This window comes from Perca fluviatilis, chromosome 6, assembly GCF_010015445.1.
Source record: "Perca fluviatilis chromosome 6, GENO_Pfluv_1.0, whole genome shotgun sequence".
NCBI classification, from domain to species: domain Eukaryota; kingdom Metazoa; phylum Chordata; class Actinopteri; order Perciformes; family Percidae; genus Perca; species Perca fluviatilis.
In genome coordinates this window covers 20067088-20083709 of record NC_053117.1, presented here as the reverse complement: position 1 = coordinate 20083709, position 16622 = coordinate 20067088, and the positions used below count along the sequence as shown (strand labels likewise).

The 16622-nt window shown below is 38.4% G+C and overlaps 3 protein-coding genes across 5 annotated transcripts; 1 reads left to right on the top strand and 2 right to left on the bottom strand.

The window, feature by feature from the left end:
• Nucleotides 1-719: 719 nt before the first annotated feature.
• Nucleotides 720-6828, bottom strand: zcchc8 (zinc finger, CCHC domain containing 8). Of its 2 annotated transcripts, XM_039803890.1 has the most exons (15): nucleotides 6627-6828; nucleotides 6401-6443; nucleotides 6232-6306; nucleotides 5789-5891; nucleotides 5623-5700; nucleotides 5408-5511; nucleotides 5068-5133; nucleotides 4888-4948; nucleotides 4649-4785; nucleotides 4416-4558; nucleotides 4169-4284; nucleotides 3819-3905; nucleotides 2796-2916; nucleotides 2002-2478; nucleotides 720-1962 (listed from the first exon to the last, which is right to left on the bottom strand). In XM_039803890.1, exons 1-15 carry the CDS (start codon nucleotides 6796-6798, stop codon nucleotides 1553-1555), a joined length of 2193 nt encoding a protein of 730 aa, XP_039659824.1. In that variant the 5' UTR covers nucleotides 6799-6828; the 3' UTR covers nucleotides 720-1552. The 2 variants fall into 2 exon arrangements, with proteins under 2 accessions (XP_039659824.1, XP_039659823.1); XM_039803889.1 differs by having other exon boundaries at nucleotides 720-2478.
• Nucleotides 6818-9117, top strand: si:ch211-110p13.9 (uncharacterized protein LOC562347 homolog). The gene is made up of 4 exons (XM_039803893.1): nucleotides 6818-7404; nucleotides 7713-7842; nucleotides 8015-8148; nucleotides 8261-9117. Exons 1-4 carry the CDS (start codon nucleotides 7285-7287, stop codon nucleotides 9032-9034), a joined length of 1158 nt encoding a protein of 385 aa, XP_039659827.1. The 5' UTR covers nucleotides 6818-7284; the 3' UTR covers nucleotides 9035-9117.
• A 328-nt stretch (nucleotides 9118-9445) lies between these two features.
• rsrc2 (arginine/serine-rich coiled-coil 2) lies at nucleotides 9446-16253 on the bottom strand. 2 transcript variants are annotated; one of them, XM_039803891.1, is made up of 10 exons: nucleotides 16106-16253; nucleotides 14770-14914; nucleotides 13979-14019; nucleotides 12396-12559; nucleotides 11936-12067; nucleotides 11688-11804; nucleotides 10894-10979; nucleotides 10539-10804; nucleotides 10293-10382; nucleotides 9446-10175 (listed from the first exon to the last, which is right to left on the bottom strand). In XM_039803891.1, the coding sequence occupies exons 1-10, from the start codon at nucleotides 16109-16111 to the stop codon at nucleotides 9990-9992; spliced, it is 1233 nt and encodes a 410-aa protein (XP_039659825.1). In that variant the 5' UTR covers nucleotides 16112-16253; the 3' UTR covers nucleotides 9446-9989. The 2 variants fall into 2 exon arrangements, with proteins under 2 accessions (XP_039659825.1, XP_039659826.1); XM_039803892.1 differs by having other exon boundaries at nucleotides 11757-11804; nucleotides 16106-16252.
• Between the last annotated feature and the right edge of the window lie 369 nt (nucleotides 16254-16622).

The following is a 16622-nucleotide window of genomic DNA, read 5'->3' as shown; positions in this document are numbered from 1 at the left end:
AAGAATTAAACCCCATACAACTCTATGTCAGTGTTTAGAATTGGGACAAATTGAATCCATGCTTGATTAATCTCTGATTTTTTTTAATTATAACAAACTAAACAGCATAATTTGGGGATTTTATTTTAAATATAAAAATTGGAATTATGCAAACAGTCAGATTTTAGATAAAAAAATAACTATAGCAGTCTTAAATCCATAGACATAGACTTAATGTCTATTTTGAATATAAAGACCGACAGAATGTAAAAGTTGAATTTAAAGTCCTGTGTTTAGGCCTGCAATGTAATAGCTTTATTACAAAAGGTTTGAGTGTAGACCGTACTTGACACCATCTGTTTCACATGACTTTGCATGGGGTTAAATAACTGTCCTCAGACAATTCTGAGGTTCACTCAGACACCGGAGCGTGTATACTTGCATAAGTATGTGCTGTATGGGAGTATCTTGTATACAAGTCATTTACAATTATTCTGTGTGTATGCGAGTGTTAGTGTTTACTGTTAAATGCTAATAGTTTGGAATATGGACTGAACAGTCATTCACTATGTTGGGAATTTCCTCAAACTTTGAAAAAAGTATGTTTTTGCTAGCAATAGGATAAATATTCTCTACTGAATATGTGAAAGTAATAGAAATACCAATTTTCATGCTCCAAAATTAATTATATTAAAAAGGTACTCCTGAATGTGTAAGAAAAGTAATTTTCATCCAAAAGATAACACACAACAGGTAACCATTTTATTAAATGCCTAACCATGATTGACACTTCAGTGCATATCTAGCCTCTATAGCTTCTTTAAAGCAGTTTGATGTTTTTTTGCTTGCAGATGAGCGTGAAATGGGACAATTAACTTTATTTCAGCTGTGATATAGACAAAATGTAGACCAAGGTTTATAATGTCCCAGGGACAAAAATACACATTGTTGTAGTGTAGTTCCAATTACATGCAATTTGATTGCCAATGTGCATTACATCAGCAAGGAGCTGATTTTAGAAAGAAGGTAGCATCTTTAGCAGAGTTTAGTGAACAAATTGACCAATTTATTCACTAAACTCTGCTAAAGATGGTTAAACAATCAACTACACCATCTGTGTACAACATACAGCAAAATGAAATCAAACCAACATCTATCCATGGCTGCCAGACAAAATAAAAGCACTGAAGCAAGTGAAAGCATGTTTACTTAAGGGTTTTAAGCAATTTAAGTAGAACAAAAATAGAAAAGGTCATTTTAACATCATGGTATTAAAATTTTTTACAGGTCAAAAAATGACCATTTCACAAATTTTACAATAAAATAAACAGCATGAGTAACATAACTGTTACAAAAAACTTAGACGTATTGGTCAAAACTTAAAAACTACTGTTGTTGCAACATCCCTTGATGTCCCTCCTTGTTTACAGATCAAATGTATATACACAGCATAGACATTCAATTTGGTACAAAAAATAAACAGCTAAAACATGCCTGATAGGATGGTCATGAAAATAGAAGTTTGTTTAAAAAATATCAATGTACCCTTGTGTTCCAAATGAAGACCGTACAGTTATTTTTTTTTTGCTAAACTTCGAGGGGAACTTTTAAGCAAGTCTCTGATCCTAAGGTATGTCCCTGTGGCTTCAGCAACTTCAGTGTACTCTGGTGTATCTTCAAACGGAACGATGCCAGCTGCAAACCTGCTACGATGAGGAACAGCGGTTATCTTCTCGTCATGCGTAGGAGAAGCACAATCTCCAGCTGCTCCATTAGAGAAATCTAGATCAGGGCTCTGGGGGTTACCTTCCTGACGTTTGATTGGACCAGGGCTCTGGGGGCTGTCGTCTCGGGTTTTGACCGGACAAGGGCTCTGGGGGCTGTCGTCTGGGGCTTTGACCGGACCAGGGCTCTGGGGGCTGTCGTCTGGGGCTTTGACCGGACCAGGGCTCTGGGGGCTGTCGTCTGGGGCTTTGACCGGACCAGGGCTCTGGGGGCTGTCGTCTGGGGCTTTGATTAGACCAGGGCTCTGAGAGCAAATCTCTTGAACCCCTGGTTCACTTTTATTTTCACTGCTATGGCAAGTTTCTGCAGGTCTTGTTTTGTCCATCGTTTCTTCAACCTCCTCCGTTTCTGTGTCTGAACTGGGTACAGGTGTTCCCACTGCAGGTGTCTCAGATTCGCTATTCGTGGCAGTGTCAGCATTTTCTAGAGCTGCCCAAATCAGCCTCTGCTGCTCCTCCAGTTCCTCCAATGACAATTCATCCTCTGTTCCGTCCACAGTTTCATCAACTACTACCCAGTTACTCCCCCGCAGAGCTGGAGAGCCGTTGGTGGGTGTGGGAGGAGGAGTACCTTTAGGGAGAGGTGGGGGAGTGGGTGTAGCAGGAGGAGTGCCCTGGGGTAAAGGAGGCGGTGAACTAAAGCATGGGGAGCCAGGGGGCATCGGAGGTTGGAACTGGAAGTCACCCAGGCCATGATTATAAGGTGTTCCTGGGTCTGAGGGAAGACACCCAAAGGTTAGAAAGTAACAATTTGAACCAATGAAGAGGCAGCTGATTCAAGTATTTCTGTGCATTACTCTGCATTTCTGCTATAAATAAAAACAGATCTTTTTACAACGTGGCAACATTGTAAAAATCAAGTCGCAACAACAAAAGTGTGGATATCTAGATTCTGATCGAGAAAAATCTTACTGCTGCAGTTTTGATAGGTATTTAGTTTTAAAACATAATATTGTGTTCAAGTAACTTGTGTAGGACATTTAAGACCCATTATGATGTGCCTGCTGAAAAAAAGTGACTGGGAACAGTTACCTGATTCAATATCCATGTCCGAGCTTCTATCAGAGTTTCGATCCGGACTGGACCTCGTCTTCTTCCTTTGCTGTGGAGATGATTCAGATTCATGCCGTCTCTTGTTGCAGGTGGCACCAGGCTGTTGGCAAGGAAGAATGACACATGGAATGAATATATTTAAGGGCTTTTCCTAAATGCACCGTTATCATACGTCCTCTCCTTATCAGTGGTAGTTAATTGATAAAATGTGGAAACATTAAATTCCAGAGGCTGGAATTAGAGGAATGTACACTCAGATTAGTATGAATGGCTGTCTAATAGGGAATATGAAGAATGGGCATCCATTGCATGTGAACTGCATTGACTTTGCTTGTATAGAGCAAAGTGGCAGACTGAGGCCACCCATCACACACACTAAATTTTATCCTCAAAGTGATTAGACACTACAACAAGGAGGTGTGTAAGAATTACATACATTTTGTATTCCTACTGTTCTACAGTTTCTTCCCGAATATATAAATGTATTATTTTTATTTTTATTATATTAATGTCCTGAGATTTGTGTTGGATTATAGGGATGCAAACATTGACATTTTCGTGCTTTTATGAATAAATAACCTTGAGCATTGTGGTTGGGAGGGGGGGAGGGGGCAAAGTGGTGTGACTTTATAAGATTTATTTTCATTATTTAGTCACATTACGTTAAAGTAATACATCTACCTATCCTGCCTACCTCTCAAGTTCAAGTATCAAGAACGAAGATTGAGAGCAGCTGAATTTGTGGTTGAAAGAGGACAGGAATCACTGCAATATCTACTATGTGGATATAATATCCAACGTATGTAACATTATCATAACTCGAGAGCTTCTATTAAAAATGAGAATGAGGGCAGATCTGACAAATATTACCCACGGTAATATTTCACGTCATGTCCAGAAGTATTTGGTTAAAGCAGTGCAAGACTGTTAGATAGAAGCAGGTGTGGCCTACATGTTTTGAAAGGATAAACGTAACCACTTGAGGAACTTTAAGATCCTTACCATAGGGAAGTTGTTGGACAGATAAGCTGCATAGTTTTGCTTCATGTGGTTGGTCTGCATTGGAATAGAACCATACTGCATGAACTCCTGGAGGTCAGAAAAAGAGAACGAAAAAGTGTGAGATGCACAACTCTTGTAAAGATGCCCTGCCACTAAAAAGCATGACAGTGTATGGCTATTATGAGGCTGACTCTGTATGATAGACAAAATAATGTATACACACATAGCTCAAAGTGAGTATTTGCATAAATCTAAATAAATAAACCTTTTTCTGATAATTCAGATACCTGGAATCACAGCATAGACAACTAGTGATATAGTCAAGAAAAAGATTATATTGTAGGACTTACATCTTTCACGTTGTGTGATGCAGTTACATTGAAGCCTGGGAAATCTACCAGTTTGGAAACATCATAAGAGATGTTTTGCGAATTGGTATCGTCTGTTATTTTACCATCATTTGAAACTATAAAAACAGAAAAAAAACACAGATTCAGCCCAACATTTGTACATAACGGCATTCTTATGTTTTGCAGTAGTTAGCTCAAAAGGAAAATCTGTCTGACAACATAAGTTTCAATTTCTATTAAAACCTACCATTTCCATCATACATTGTTAAGCCAGAGTTTTCCATCTCTGCCTCTTTGAGCCAACCTGGTGGATAGCCTAACTGCCTCATGCGATAAATTAGAGGTGGGAGGGTGTTTCCATCAATTCCCAGCGCTGTCAACAGATCCTCACTGTACAAAAGCACAACATAGTGTAAAACATTAAAGTATCAAGATTGGCTCAATATATATTGCATGTGATTAAATTATGTTTGTGTCTACCTCATGACTCCAGGCTTGTATTTAGCAAACCGCTCCTCCACTTCATCAGCATGGTATCGCTGGTTACTCTGCATGGCCTGGTTGTTGTTCTGATTAAACTCCTTCCTTCTCTCATTAATTGCAGCCATGTCTTTAGGCTTGGAAGGTAAACATAATATAAATGTAGTAAATCAAGTTCATACTCTTCTCTCTCATCTTTAACTTGGGCTCATACCATAATAATGCTTAATTATTCTTACCTTGGGACAGTCTCTCAGCTGATGACCACTCAAACCACAGTTGAAACACATTGATTTGGGTCTAGAATGAACAGATCAGTGATACACATCATATAGGTATATGCAACAAAGCAACGTAACAGAGCTAGTTATACACAGAAGATGAAAACTAAATAAAGCTTAATTAAAAACCTGACATACCTTTTGTCTTTCATTTCTATATCCTGTCCATCTGTGCCAACGACTTGGTTAAAAACCTGGTGATATCTTTGCAACAATTCAGGAAAATGTATTGTTTGTGCAAAACAAAGCAACAAACTTGTTATCTTGTCTATGTCAACGCCTCAATAGACTTGTATGCTGGATATTTTAAATAAACTGCCACATTTCAAATAAGGATATCTTTACTTAAGAGTTTTTTTTAAGTCTTATCCCATGGCAAAACACTGCTCAAATGCAAAATACATGTTCAAAACAGATGACCTGACAGACTAGACGGTCGATTTTTGATGATGGGTCTATTTATCCATGTTAAAGATACGTTGGAACGTCCCATCCATCTGTCAGCTGGGGGTTTTCATTCACCAGAGGCTGTCCAAGTTTATCAACACTAAATGTAGTGAAATATAAGACACTTCCAACCACCTGAGATAGAAAAATAATTAAAAAGTTAATGATATCGTACCATATCATGTAGGCTAGATGGCAAGAAATTGTGCAATATGCAAACCACTGACAATAACTGTAAATACTCACTTTAAACGCTTCGGTTGTTGTTTTTACGCTACTGGAAGAGGACTTATGCAGATCTTCATCCAAAGCAAAAGCTGAATTCTTCATAGAGGATAGAAAATGTTTTGTTCATAGCAAATTCACAACTGTATTGATATTAATCACAATAAAATAAATTCAGGGTAAACACCTGAGGTTTCATTTGCAAGATGGAGTTTTTCTTTTCATTGCTCGGTTTCTGGTGCTTCAAAATCACATTGCAGATGCAATCTTCAATTTCTTGACGACACTGCCTAAAAAGGAGAGACATTTGTTGTTTTCTGTTAACAATTTAGCGATGAGGTACACACACACACACACACACACACACGCACACACACACACACACACACACACACACACACACACACACACACAGCAAAGTAGCCCACATAATATGCTGTACTATCATCTTATTAGCCATAATGTAAAAACTACAAGTGTTGGCTAAATGTTTTAACATTAACATGGTTAAAAGTATATATTTTTACCATTACAACCTCAACTTGGCAGTCAACAAGACGTCAAGATCAGACGTGACAAAACGTACTATGCAAAGGACAAGTGAGCAAATAAACACATGTGACTGCTTACTTTGAAATAATATTGTTTGCATAAAGGATTTGAAGAGCTGGCCCGTCGATGTTGACATCTTCTATTGTGATGCCGCTATAGAGTCAGAGGAAAATTAGCATTGGTTATTGGGTGATCAGTTTCGTTTCATTCGTTGTGCGCATTAGTGTCAGCTAATGTTAACAATTACCTTGGTCGTGTCAGGATTTTCAGTTTTCTTCTTAAACCTTTATGTAACTACGAGTTAAGGGAATAGACAGAAAGCCTACAAAAGATCCATTAGCAAACATTTTCAGGTTGTGCTTTTTCTGTTTTGGTTACAGACAAGAGGGTCTCCAGGTGCTAGCAGACGTTGGCTAATGCTAACTTACATCCACAGTGCTAGCACACAATGCGCACATCTGACACAAGGATATTCTCCTCGGTGAGTCTCTGAATGTAGTCATCATACTCCTCCAGTCTGCTCCGGACCTGGCTCGTCTCCTCCTTGTCCTCCTCATCATCTGTGAAGCGAATATGCGTCGGGACCGGTGCGGAATCATCAAGCAGCTGAAAGAGCTCACAATCGCCGAAATCAACTTCAGCCATTTTTACCCAGCTACTAACGAAAGCAACTATCCTTCGAATTCATTGGTCCTCCTTATGTCACGTGTAAAGTAGACGTAAACGTGGTTGGGAGGAGAAGTTGATTGGGTTCGTTTAGCCCACAACATTGTATTACAGGTTACAGATATCCAACAAAAAGAGAAGAAACTCTGCTGCTTCTAAATATCTCCTCAAATTACTATGTGTATGTTATACATAAACCAAACATCACGAAGAAGACCACACAGGGACAGCAAATAAAGGAGCCACTCTTATTAATTTATAGCCGCTGTGGCCGCTTCTTTAGTCCGTAATAAAGCGTTGAGGGCTAACAGTGCTCCAAACCTTGCGCTTCTTTTCCGTTGAGTCAGTTCAGTTTGTTTGTTCCAGCCGGTTGACTTCGTTTACAGTATTCTGGTAAAACATTCAGTCTTTCTACAGGATAGGACACAAGTTTGACTAAGTGATAAGTTTACTTTGCTTCCAGCAATGTCAAGTTGCTCAACTATCCACTTAACTTTACCGCAGTGGGACGGGGGCGCACGGAAAATTCGCTTCATTCACTTGGTGAATCTGACATCGTTCAGGCTGACAGAGTGTCCCAACAAGGTGAGTGCAGAGCAGACCTTATTTTTACAGTCTGTAGTGCAGACTCAAAGATATGTTTTGCTCTTTGCTTCAATAAATTGTAGATTTATTTTTGTAATCATTTTTTTCATAACCCCTGAAATCAGCTAGATGGTGCTATATATTGGCCATCATCTTTTGGAGTGTAATTTACATGAATTCCACTGAACACAAACAGTAGGCTAACTTAGCTTCTTCTTCTTGATATGTATCTTTAATATATAAAATCTGTCCATTTCCCAATTGAAGACATCATACGGAGGTGGGTTCGTATCCTCTGTCTGTTTCAGGGTCCAGTGGTCCCTCTCTATTTAGGAGCTGATCTCTTCTCCAACACGGACATCCGCACTGAGAACCATCCCAGACACCACGCCAAGTTTGCCAAGAAAGGATTTGCAACTAAAATATTTTTTTCCTCGGGTAAAATGCACGTTAAAATAGTACCATAAAGACATAACAATGACTTTACACACACACACACACACACACACACACACACACACACACACACACACACACACACACACACACACACACACACACACACACACACTCTAACACTTGACAGTTGAATGTTGACTTCTTGTTGCAGCATTCAGGTTCCATGGCTTGAAGGTACCTACTGCAAGTAACAGCCTCTGGTTCTACAGCGTTCAAGGACTTTTTCGAGTAGCCTTTGAGATGTACAATAAGCAAGAGCAGCTTGCTGTACTAGAGAACTTCCAGGTGCAGTACAGTTAACATTGTAACATTATGCATCTTTACATTATATATTTTCTTTGTTTTTTATATACACCCTCAAAATATCTTTGGATTTATTTAGTCTTTCCTTTTGTAGGATGTTTGGAAATCGCAGATAAACGACAGCCCTCTGAAAATGAGTTACAGCCTCAGTGTGCAGCTCGACTTTGCACTATCCAGCAGTCTGCATGATACAGAATCAAGGGTTGAATTGTCACAACCTCAGCAGTGCCAGGTTGTCAGGGATTCTGTGGAGGTATATGGCAGTGACACAGGTGATACATCAGCAGATCACGATTATTGTTCTTTTCCCAAGCAGAGCTTGCCAACTGAGCGAAGCCGACTGATATCCACAGTGAGACAAAAATTGCACAGCTTGGATGAGAAACTCTCATCTGAGACTCAAAGCTACACAGAACAGCTGGAGACTATCTTGCTGCTTTTGGAGAACATTGTTCGGTACGTAAATGGGAATCTAGAAGAAAAGGATGTGACAGAAACTGTGCTAGCCCTGCTAAAGGCCAAAGACTGGGGCTGCGTGTATTCAAGTTCCCTGCTTTGTGGTATTGGATGCTGGCTAGGCCAACAGTTCCATGCAGCCAACAGCAGCATCAGCCAGAAAGTGGAGGGTTTTAAAGTTCAGCATATTGAACAAATTAGTGACTTGCCACCTGCTGAGGAACTAGCAACAGAGCTATTCCCAGAAGCCATGCAAACACTGCTGCTTCATTGGATGGGCTTAACTGAGGAGTCCACCCTGGAGAGGAGACACAGCGAGTACCCAATCCTGCTCCTTATCCTCGAGTTTGCCAACCACAACCTCATCACAGGTGTGGCTCATGTGCTGTATTCCAGTCTTATATGTAAATAGTGGATTTCCATTGAGGCATCAATACAAAGACGTGAAATGTAAAACAACTTCCAGTATTCTAATAAATGTGATTTTGATCAATATTGTTTGTTGACATGATCATTTTATATTGTTTTACAAAATTGATTCCAAAATAATTATTTGACAAAACAAATGACATTGTGAATGCAAATTATTTTACTGATGTAATGCAGTTCTTTAACAGTTGATTTAACTTTACATCAACCTGACTCCACATGATTTTACCACCTTTTGTTATATTGCTATATACATTTATTTTGGAAAAATATTGATATTGCTATATCATTTTATATTTATCACCCAGCTCTGGCAACACTGTTAATTTGAATCAAAATGTAATAACCCACAGATATCACATGAAAATAATTAAGTGAGGTGATGTATGAAAAATCTTATTCAACACAAAACTAATTTATTTCAAGAACATTTGAAATATGTGTGATTTTCTCCTGTCAAGCACATCTTTATCCATAGCAATCCTGAAGACAATATGTATTACAACCCACTGTTTTGTTTTTCCACAATCAGGAGAAATGAATCTGTGGGATTCTGATAATGCTACATTGACTTCAGATGCCTTTTGCTAAATGGATGTAAACAGTGCCTACTGAACCACATTATATTCAGTTTATGTTCAAACAACCACATATCAATATATATGAGTTAAAAAAAAAGCTACCACATTATTCAAACAAATATCTAATATTAACCAGTATCAACCAGTCAAGGTGATGCATCCTTTTGCAAAGATTACAGTACAGATTAATAAACACTGAGACAAACTCAGCATCTGGCTATTTACATTATAATGTTCCAATATGTGAGATGTTTTCTATAAATAAATTGCAGATTCAGAGCAACATCCATGCAAGCTTGAGGGCTAGCGATAATTGGGTGTCCCGGATGAGTGGCAAAGACGGGCCAATGGTTGGCACTAGATCGAGTCCATTCCACGTGAGAATGAGGAGGAGAAACCAAGGCCCATTCCCCTCTGGGTGTGTGTCTGCGATCGAGCCATTTCATACTGAACGTCAAGGTTCCTAAACATCTCCTCCTGCTTCTGAAGAGTCTTCAAGCCTTCATCGTTAAGTGGTTTGGCAGCTTCAACTTCATCCTCTCCCTGTAAAGACACCAAATTACCAAATTTAACTCTGAGAAGTTTAGGTTTAGAAAGCTTAGAGAGTGGTGGACTGAAGATTGAACAGCAAATACCCATTAGTTGAGTAATTATACTTACTTTAATACCCATTAGTTTGCGGAATTTAACATTTTGGTTCTTGTTTCCAAAATTTAGCTTCTCCCACAACTCAGCTGTCTGGGACTTGTCCTTAAAAACAAATGATAAGCATCATGTAATGATAAATATATACAAATATTGTACATTAAATTATCATTTTAAACTAACTGAAGGAAATGCTGTGCACACAGAAGAAAGAAAGAAAATAAGAAATAAAGAAGAAATAACGGTAAAATCCAATCTTACCCCCTCCTTTTTCCCCTGCCATAGCATTTTCCTCTTTTTCTCCTGATCTGCAAACTTCATGGGGTTTACAGCAGATGGGTTATAGTAGCTGGGCACAGCAATACCAGTCTCTGCCAGTGTTTTTGCTTGAAGGGCTGCCATCTGCGCAGCCATGGCTATCTGAGGCGTGACCTGGGTCCCAGAGGCCAGGAGGGCCGCCACATTAAGGGCAGGGTTTGAGGTGGTCGCTGCAGCTGCAGCAGCTACTGCTGCGATAGGGGCAGTCACTGGAAACAAAATACACAGACCAGCATAAGTAAGTAACTGAATCTTGACTCAATCAATTTTAAAACTTGGCACAATCAGCCCTTCTTACCCGCAGCTATCTCCTGCTGTTGCTGCTGTTGTTTCTCCAACATTTCCTTCTCCTTCTGCTCCTGTAGCTTCTTGGCTCTCTCCAGCCTAGAAAGAAAGAGAGAGAAAAGATTGTTAATTACAAGGTTTAAAAGCCTATTGTGCCTACTGCTGTGTGTGATAATATGACCTGTATGCAAAAATTCATAGCTCAACATGTTGGAGACATCAGCCAGACTTTACATATATATTGGTTGAGCATTTGTGCCTTTATTTAAAAAGGGGACAGTAGAGATTTGAAAGGAAATAAAAATGGAGAAAAAAAAGAGGGGTAACATGCAACAAAGGTCCCCGGCCAGACTCTAAATGGTGACGTTGAAATTACATGGTCAGTGTAGATACCTTAAGCACCAGTACACCCCACCTATGTCAATTTTATGTTTCCTTGTTTTCCTACCAATGTGGTTTTATGACCAACAATGCTCTCTGGCAAGTGCAACATGGATGAGAAGTCAGATTACAGCCAAACCCAACAACGTTCATCTGAATAACTTCAGAAATGAATGAATTGTGGCTGATGGTGAGTTTAAAATTTTTTATTTATCTGTAATACTTGCCTGCTAGCCATCTCATCTTCTTAAAATGTCAGGCATTAGTAATGCAGTAAAAGTTAACAATGTCTGTATAACAGGCTTTTTAAAGCTTTGTAGCTGCTATTACACAGATACAATAAGCACCTCTACCATTTCTTGGATTTGGCCAGGACAGAATGACCAACCGTCTATATTGTAAATGCCCTGTAAGCTGTTGCCTTGCCTTCTGGCCAGGGCCTCTTGTGCATCCATAGCTGTGTTTCGGCCCCTGAAGGCAGGTGGATTAACAGACCTGCTTCGACTCTTTCTGCGCACTTTCTCACTCCTTTTCTTTCGCTCCCTGGTGGAACAACCAAAAAAAAAAAAAAATTCTATGAGCATATGGTTAATGACAAGTAGAATGTAATCATGCAGGAACACAGGTCAAAAATACTTAACCACAAGAAATATGGACATTTCAATTAAGCTCACCTGCTCTTACTGCGACTTCTGCTATGATGACGGTGTTTGGTCCTTGAACCTGAGCGAGACCTAGCCTTCTTCTTCCTGTCCCGGCTGCGTGATCGTGATCGCCGCTTGTCCTTACTTTTGCTGTGAGGCCGTCTGAAAGCAATAAGATCCATCAACATGAATCACATAAATTATTGCCATGATTTATATTGCTACCATAAATGTTATCCTTGATTAATGTTAAGAACAGATGATCTACTGTATATCAAAAATGCTAAGTGTATTTAATGAGACCAGAACTTCTACAATAGACATCATGTTTGACATTATTTGTTGGGCTTCTAATAAAAGTTCTAGCCAAAGCATCATTAATCCAGAAGCTATAACAGACCCTTGATCACAATTAATTTCCCTTTGAGTCATTAAACAAGTCAAAAGGACCGGCTGAACATATTCTCTCTGCAGTTTAATCCGGACTAACCTCTCTCGTGAGTGTGACCTGGACACGCTCCTGCCCTTGGAGGGCCTCCTGTCTTTGCGTCTGGATCGCTCCTCTCCATTCTCTGCTGAAAGTCTCTCTGGCTCTTGCTGCTCATCTGTTCTTCTGTGTGATTTTGATGGCTTCTCAGAGTCCCTCTTTCGTGCCTGTTTTAAGAAGAAGTTGTCTCTTTCAGGAAAATAGTGCAACAAAAAGAGTTAGTACCATGGCTTAGGGCAGAAGGTATGTAATAAATTTTGACAAGTTGAAAAAAAAAAATCCTTGTCATTTCAAATCCACTTTCATAACATATACTATGTCATTTTGTGAACATGATCACTAGTGTGGGCATTTCTGTAATATGGACTAATTTCACTATTTTAATGTAATTATAGGAATTCCATCACAGACTGAAAACTCTTGTTCAGACTGCACCTTGGCCTATAAAAAATATGTTCTCTCTTATTGTCTCTAAATGTAGAAGTTGAAGTAAATCATCCCACTTGATGAAGTTAGTGTACTTGCATGATTCTTGCAGTTTTTGGGGTTGTACCCACATGGTTGAATGCACTTATTGGGAGTCGCTTTGGATAAAAGCGCCAGCTAAATAAATGTAATGTAATAATGTAATGTAATTAATTAAAGCAGCACGGTTGGAACCTCTCACATCTTGTAATAGTGTGCATTCAACCCGTAAAATCTGATTCTCAGGAAAAAAACTTAAATGTGGGTTTTTCAATGTTACCAAAATGCTTTGAACTTAAACCAACTGAAAGGTAAAAGTAGGGATGAGCCTCCAACTTACTTTTTACAGCTTCTTTACTTACGTCATCCAAATCATACAACACACAATGATAAATGAACATGAAAAACACAGATACCCTCTCTAAATTAAAATAATGCATTTCTTGTTTTTGCCAGGTTTAATGTCCTATGCGCCATCTTATGTCAAATTCTCTTTATAGCAGAGTCACACCATCTCTATCTCATGTGAACATAGTTTGGAATGGGTCCTCATTAGTAAGATGTAGCATATCACTGAAGATTTGGGCAGAAGTTGTTACTAATTGAATTATGCCCATCCCTAGCTGAAAGAGATGCAAGAGTTAATTCCAATTTTTTTTTACTAATAGTGTGAGACAAATAGGAGTTTGAATGGCAGATATTTACCTGTCCCAGTAGTAGACATATTATTTTGCTATGTCAGCAGGGTCCTCTGTTCAGTCTCTTCGTGCATTAGCACGCTGAGTATGATTTATTATAGAAATGTTATCATGTGATCTACACACAGGATTTAACAAAAAAAATCTGCTCTTCACCATTTACCATGGTTACAAACAATGACAGATATCCAAGGATGAAAGCTTCCTTTGAAAAATGTCAACATAGGAAGGGTAAAAAAAGGACCCTTTCCATGTGACTAAGCTCATCTCCATATATTTCTTTTGTTCTTAACTTTAGTTATTGAAACATATTTAACCTAATGAAATATACTTACCTCCACCTAAAACTAACAAGGAAAACTTAAGGCCTTCATAAATCACATAAAATGTGTTTTTATTCATAGAAATGAATATATTAATTACCTCTTTACTCCTGCTGCGACTCCGTCTGTATTTCCGGTCACCTGAAAACAGCAGGAAGCAGAGTGCTGACAAAAATACATTATAAAAAAACCCTTTCAGCAGACTTGTAAAACAAAACAAGGTTGAGAAGAGCAAATATGGAAAAACACACAGTAAAGCTACTGTAATGTATGAAGTTATTGGACACAATTCTGCAGTAGTTTCTGTTGGGGAATTGACTATTTCTATGAAGACATTAAATCTGCACTTTGTAAAAGAACATGAGAGACTATCAGACTTTAAACAGTGATTGTGGTATAGGTTAATTTACTGCCCCCCTACTATAGTGAAGGGACCTTAGTACCCTCACAATTACAGACTTGGCCCCGTCTGTTCTGGCCTTTTCAGCACTGTCTGGGTATCTTTAGGGATGGGCAATATATCGATATTATATTGATATCGTGATGGGACCAGATATTGTTTTAGATTTTGGATATTGTAATATCGTGATATGACATAAGTGTGGTCTTTTACTGGTTTTAAAGGCTGCATTACAGTAGTGTGGTACTTTTCTGAACTTACCAGACTGTTCTAGCTGTTCTATTATTTGCCTTTTCCCCACTTAGACATTATGTCCACATTACTGATGATTATTTATCTAAAATCTAAGTGTGAAGACATTTTGTTAAAGCACCAATTGTCAACCCTAGAATATTGCCGCAATATCGATATCGAGGTATTTGGTCAAGAATATCGTGATATCTGATTTTCTACATATCGCCCAGCCGTAGGTGTCATTACTGAATACTAACGTTTCCGGTCCCTGGAGCGTGACCTTGACCTTGAATGGTGGTGTTTGGAACTTCTGGGAGATCTGGATGACTCCATGCTGTGTTTTTTTCGGTGATGAACTGGGGAGCCTGTTCTGGTCAAGTCAACAGAGTCATTGTCACTTCCCTGGAAGTAATGGATACGAGATACAAACACATCAGCAGCAAAATAGTATGCTCAAGTATTGATGTCCTGTTGCATACACTCCCAAAGGCAGTTGACATTAGCCCATAGCCAATTAGAAAACCCTTTACAATGATGTTAAAGTACCAGTGTATGAGACTATTTTAAACTAAACATAGTTTGTTGAACAGGGCAATATAGGACATGCGTTTTAATGTGGCTGAAGGAATTACTTTAAGATTATTATCCTTGAATCATTTTGCTCAATCTTTCCACTGCAAATGAGACACAAAATACATGTTATTTATGTATATATATAAATAAAAAAGGTAAAAAATTATCTATTATTATTTAAATATAAATTAAATTAAAAAAAGGTTTTAGTAAGGATGGGCTGAAGTGCTATACAGCACATCTTCTTATTAAACACACGGTTGAAACCATTTGTTTATGCATCCTCTTTCGTATGCATTATGGGAGGTTTCTTTTCATATTTAAGATTCTGTTTTTGTTGTCTTATGCACAGCCTTTTGATGCTCAGCACTTTTCAATTCACTGTAACATCTGTGGGTATACCATAGATTGTATGTTTATAAAAGATGTATGATCTTGAGCTATATAAGGTTCCTTGTTGTATACATGCGACATCCGTGAATACGTTTAATCAATCCAGTCCGATAGTAATACGTTAATGGCCCATTAGTTACTATCCATACAGACTCAAATGCGCTTTCAAATGTGGTATCAATAACACTAATGTTACCTTAGTTTACTATAAAAGATCCATCTCACAATTAATAACAACGGTAAATAGCTGCTAACGTTGCTGATGTCTAATGTGACTCTAGCTAAGCGTATTCGAACACGACATCCGGGGAATTTCAGTATCATGACAATGTTTTTTAGACCAAAATGTAGAGCCCGATTGTTACAGAAAGGGCAGTCAAACAAAAACAAGTATGCTATCAAGATTCACTAGCTTAATCCTACTAACATTACGTTCGCCATTCATACTTCACCAGAGAGCAATTGTAACGTTAGCTAGCTAGCTAGCTAGCTAAGCTAACTAACACTAACCGCCATCTTTAACGTTAAGAAAAATAATGTCTAAATAGAATCGTAAACCTATACGTACGTTATTTAAATGTTCCTGCATTAATGTATGTATGATTATCGTTATATAATGGTACTTACAGACATAATCCTGAAGCACACTTTGTAGATTAACGTTACACGGCTGCTTTGTTGACTGTCCAAACCAGAGGAACTTAGCTGCTTCAACAGCCGTTGTCTAGCTAGCTAGCTCAGTTAATTTGATCCGAGTTGCCAGGTTTTGCCTGTTGTATCCCCTACATTCAGGCAAATGCTGACAGTTGTTGAACCCAGACCGAGCGGACCAAATAAGAAGCAGGGCCACGGCAAATATGTTAAAAGAGAATAGGACAGGTAACTCAATTTTAACGAAGTCAATTCAATTATATGTAATTAAATAACAATTACGAGTTATGCGAGATATTCAATTGTAACACTGTGTGTGCAGAGTTTTGCAAATTTGATAATATGGAATAAAATTAATAGCGCTGGTATTCTTTTCTTTTTAAAATAAATAATCTGTAAAATGTGTTGTTAATTATTCCAATTAAAAAAATACATATACATCTTATGAATTCTAATCTATCTAATCTTTAAACCGCAGCCGTAAAATATATCC